We start from the raw sequence: 4,897 nt of genomic DNA on the forward strand, positions 1-4,897 counted from the left end.
CACAAAAACTAAAAATTTTACAAATTACATTACATTTTGACCTGTTTCGAGAGAAGAGACGAGAAACTTACTTATTTCGCAAAATTTTGTCAAAAAATACATCAAAATTAACGTTAATTAGTCTTGTTTTAAAAAATTTAAGAAACTCACTTATTTTGTAAGATTTGGCTAAAATGACCAAAAATTCATTAAATTATAGATTGAAATTGGTGTTATTTTGAGCAGCTCGCTTAATTTTGAGCAAGAAATTTTGATGAGATTTTTTTAAAACGAGTTTAAAATTATTAAATTAGATCAAAACTTATGTTGGTTTTGACTGTTAAAAAACAGCTGGTGTAGGCAAAATTTCGTTAAAAAATCAAAAATTCGATGTATTTAACTCGTTTTTTGCGCAAAAACTAACTTCTRTAGTTAATAAAAGATAATTTGTTTTGATTAAACCACATTTGGCGCTATTTTAGTCTGTTTTGTACAATTTCGAGCAAAAAACTCACTTTGTCTTAAATCAAAATTGTCTTTGTAGTGGTAAGTTTCTAGTAGTTTTGTTCGTTTTTTTTAAATTTTGACAAATATTTCAAAAAACAACTAATTGATTCAAAATAAACGTTATTTTGGCTGGTTTTATTCGACTTTTTCAACAAAAAACTTTCTTATTTCGTAAAATTTTATCAAAAAATCTCAATTACTCTGTAATAGCTTGTTTCAAAAAATTTTGTCCATTTTTGAGCAAAAAAAAAGACAAAAAACAGTATATTGGTCAAAATTCACATAAATTTGGCTCGTGTTTAACTTCGCTAAAACACGCCAAAAAAACATCAAATTAGATCAAAATAATAATATTTGAACAGATTTGGTTTGTTTTTAAGTAATAAACTCACTCAAAAACCCCAAAAACGTACAAATTTTATCAAAATTGACATTAATCTGAAGATTCAGCTCACTTTTGAGCCAAAAAGTCACTTATTATTTTCTAAGATTTCGTCAATTTTGAGCGAAAAAGTTAGTTATTTGTTGAAACTTTTGATGATATTTCGAAAAATTTAGCTCGTTTTTAAGCAAAATTTCGTCAAAAAAAACAAATAAATTCAAAATTAAGGCCAACTTGCACGGTTTTAATACATTTAACTCATTTTTGTACATAGAACTCACCTATTTCGTACAATTTTGCCAAGAAAAGCTAACAATTTCGTTACAACAAGCCTCAAATCAAAAATAATTTTCAAAAAAAAGATTGTATCAAAATTAACGTTTTTTTTTGTTTTTTGTTTAACATTTCGAACGAAAAACTTCCTTATTTCGTTAAATTTCATGAAAAAAAGCCACAAAAACTGAATTAGAGTAAAATTGATTTTCTAAATAGCTTGTTTCAAAAAATTTTGAGCCAGAAATAAGACGAATTGGATCGAAATTGACGTTATTTTGGCTTTTGTTGTTCAACTTAATTAATTTTTACACGAGTAAATCACTTTTTTTAAAATATTTCGTTAAAACAAGACCGAAAATGTCAGATTTTGTCAAAWAAATCAAAATTAGCTTTATTTGGCTTGTTTCACTCAATTTTGAGCGAGAAGCCAAATTAGATGTTATTTTGAAAYATTTTCAGAAATTTTTGGGTATTTTTTTCAAAAATTTGCTGATTAATTAAATAACACACACAAGCAATGTTCGTTATTTTTATTCATAAAGCAACATAAATCATTCCCGAATTAAGTTTACCCAAACATCGAATCCTGTAAGCCCAACTAGAAAAAAAAATTAAACGAAATTTTGCAAAATTGCCAACTTACAGCTTTGGCTTCATCTCTCCCACATAGTGTGAGAGCAGTGGCCGTTTCGCAAGGATCGTCAAAAATTTTTGCTTAAAATCACTCTAATTACAAATAAAAAATTATTTCAGTTAAGTACCTTTGTCTCCACAAGTGACAAAAACGGCCAAAAGCTGTTTATACAATTCGAAATCGGCGTTTCTGAGGTCATCTAAGGCCAAAACTGAGCCGACTTTGTCAAGAGAACCATCCTCCTTCATCGTGTTGAATTTTTTATGGTAGCAAAAAATCAAACATTTTCCTTCGTGGGTTTTTGGGTCTTTTTGCTCAATAAGATCAGTGACGTCGTCTGAAAAAAAAAATTATTTTTGGGTTATTTTAGGCGCTAACTACCGGTAGTGGCGTGTGTTTCTTTGGCACAAACCTCTCCGATTTTCTCCATTTTTTGCATGAATTTTTCGACAAAGTCTTGGTCCACCTAAAATTTTGAAAAATTTTAATTTTTAATTTTTTAATTTTTAAAATTTTTACAGCCAAAGACCCGGTGAAAAATATTATTCCGACAAGAATGAGGAGCTTCATGGTGATGGCTCACAAAAAACCGAGAAAGGTTTATATCCAAAATGAAAAAATGTCAAGGTTTAGTGCCCTATTTTGCAAACAAAAAAAATTCGTTTTTAATTGTGCGGATGTAACAACAAGGTTCTAATTATGCAACAAAGTCTATCCGAAAGTCATTAAATTAATGGCTCTTTGATTAATACAATTTTCAACGATTTGAGTAATTTTTAACCGATTCCAAGGTCGTTTCACACAATTAAAAAAGTGAGATTTTTGACTTTGAAATGGCTTTTATTTTTAAGCGAGAATCTATTTTTATCACCTAAAATTTTATCAAAAAAGCTAAAAAAGGGCAAATTGTGCCAAAATTAACGTTTTTTGGCATGTGTTGTTGGATTTAGTTGCTCCAAATTTTGGAGCACTACTTGAAGTACAGTAAAATTAAAATAAAAATGTAAAAAGCTAGTCAAAATTTGCAGATTAAATCATAAATTAACGATATTTTGACCTATTTCAAGACATTTTGTGACTTTTTTGAACAAAAAACTTACTTCATAAAAAATTCACTGAAATAAAAATTAAGTTCATTTTTACGCAAAAGCTCACATTATTGAGAAGAAACTCATCTATTTCGTGAGTTCTTGTGAAAAAAATACAAAAAGTTACTGAAATAGGTGCTACTTTGCTTTGTTTCGTTCGATCTTGAGCGGGAAACTTGTAAGATTTTGCCAAAAAAGACAAAAAAAACACCAAATTTGATCGAGATTTCCTCAGTAAAATTAACAAATTAGATGAAAATTTACTTATTTCGTAAAGTGTGGTCAAAACTGGGCTTAAAATTGCTAAATTAGATAAAAACTGATGTTGTTTGTGGCTTTTTTCAAAAAATGTAGCCCGTTTTTTACTTATTTCGCAAAATTTTTGTCAAAATATAAATCACATTTGACTTCTTTCGTTTGATTTAGTTAATTTTTGAGCAAAAAACTCACTTTTTTGCATAATTTTGTCAAAAGTAACTATCTGAGAGTATTTTATTCTTTGTGTCATCTTTTGTACTGCTCCATTATAGACTAAAATGTCTGTTGTAAATTTATTATTATTATATTAGAATTTCAGAAAATTTAGCTTGTTTTTGAGCGAAAAACTTTTCCAAAGTTTTGTCAAAACAATCAAAGAAAACACAAATTTTTATGAAAATTGTGGTTAATTTCGACTGCTAGAACTGGTAAATTGGCGTTATTTCACCTTGTTTTTATCAATTTTGGGCAAAAAAGTTATTTAAATTTAAAAACTTTGTCAAAACTGATGTCGTAATGTTTAAGCAGGATTTCGTCAAAAAACAGGAAATTGGATAAAAAAAAATCCTAAAATCTAACAAATTAATTCAAAATTGCGATATTTTCTCGTGTTTTAGCAAAAAATTCACTTATTTCGAAAAATTTGTTAAAAGTTTTAAAATTGCCAAATTAACTCATAAATTAAGGATATTTTGACCTAATTCAAGACATTTAGTACATTTTCTGGACAAAACACTACTTATTACATAAAATTTCGTCAAAAAAGATAAAAAAATTCACTAAAATACATCAAAATCAATGCTATTTTGCCTTGTTTCAATTGATTTAGTTAATTTTTATTTATTATTTTTGACCAAAAACTCATATTTTTGCAAAATTTTGTCAAAGTAAAGCTAAAGTACGAGTAGATCAAAAGTAACGCCATCTGAGACTATTTTTTTTACTTTATACCATCTTTTGTAATCTTCCATTATATCTATGTACATTAAAATGTGTGCTGGAAATTTATTATTATTATTATATTACAATTTTTTTGACTTATTTATTTTCCAAAATTTTGTCAAAACAATACAAAAAAACACAATTTTTTATAAAAATTGTCGTAAATTTCCACTGCTAGAATCACTAAATTGAAGTTATTTCACCTTGTTTTTATCAATTTTGGGCAAAAAAGTTACTTATTTGACAAGATGTTGTAAAAACAAGCCTTAAAAATTTAAAAACTTTGTCAAAATTGATGTCATAATGACCAGTTTTAAAGAATTTTAGTAATGTTTACGCAAGATTTCGTCAAAAAACAGCAAATTGGATCGAAAAAAATCCTAAAATCCATCAAGTTGCAATATTATCTCCAGTTTTAGCAAAAAATTCACTTATTTCAAAAAATTTTAAAATTGGCAAATTAAATAATAAATTAACGATATTTTGACCTATTTCAAAACATTTAGTACCTTTCTTGAACAAAAAACTTACATATTACACAAACTTTCGTCAAAAAATTCACCAAATACATCAAAATCAATTTATATTTTGCTTTGTTTCAATTGATTTAGTTTATTGTTATTTATTTATTTATTATTTTTAACCGAAAAGCATTAAATTAGAGCAAAGTCGACAATAATTTGTACTGTTTGAAAGAATTTAGTTTGTTTTTGAAAAACATGGATTGAAATTGGCATTATTTTGCCTTTTCAATCTTAAGCGAGAAAGTCACTTAATATTTCCCCAAAATTCTTAAAAAAATTACGTTATTTTAATTGAAAAGTATAAGTA

General features: G+C 26.8%; 1 protein-coding gene across 1 annotated transcript in view; it reads right to left on the bottom strand.

Annotated features, from left to right (window-relative positions):
• Positions 1-1,699: 1,699 nt before the first annotated feature.
• The window catches only part of LOC123005114, a 6,248-nt gene continuing 3,050 nt past the window's right edge, over positions 1,700-4,897 (bottom strand). The window contains exons 7-11 of the mRNA XM_044398733.1: positions 2,298-2,342; positions 2,160-2,244; positions 1,906-2,115; positions 1,788-1,858; positions 1,700-1,742 (exon numbers count right to left, since the gene is read on the bottom strand). Coding sequence (XP_044254668.1) covers positions 1,713-1,742; positions 1,788-1,858; positions 1,906-2,115; positions 2,160-2,244; positions 2,298-2,342 — 441 coding nt within the window. The 3' untranslated portion in view covers positions 1,700-1,712. The remainder of the gene's footprint in view (positions 1,743-1,787; positions 1,859-1,905; positions 2,116-2,159; positions 2,245-2,297; positions 2,343-4,897) is intronic.

This window comes from Tribolium madens, unplaced genomic scaffold (assembly GCF_015345945.1).
Source record: "Tribolium madens isolate multiple individuals breed KSU strain unplaced genomic scaffold, Tmad_KSU_1.1 Scaffold_20;HRSCAF=117;Tcas5.2_LG4, whole genome shotgun sequence".
Taxonomy (NCBI): Eukaryota; Metazoa; Arthropoda; class Insecta; order Coleoptera; family Tenebrionidae; genus Tribolium; species Tribolium madens.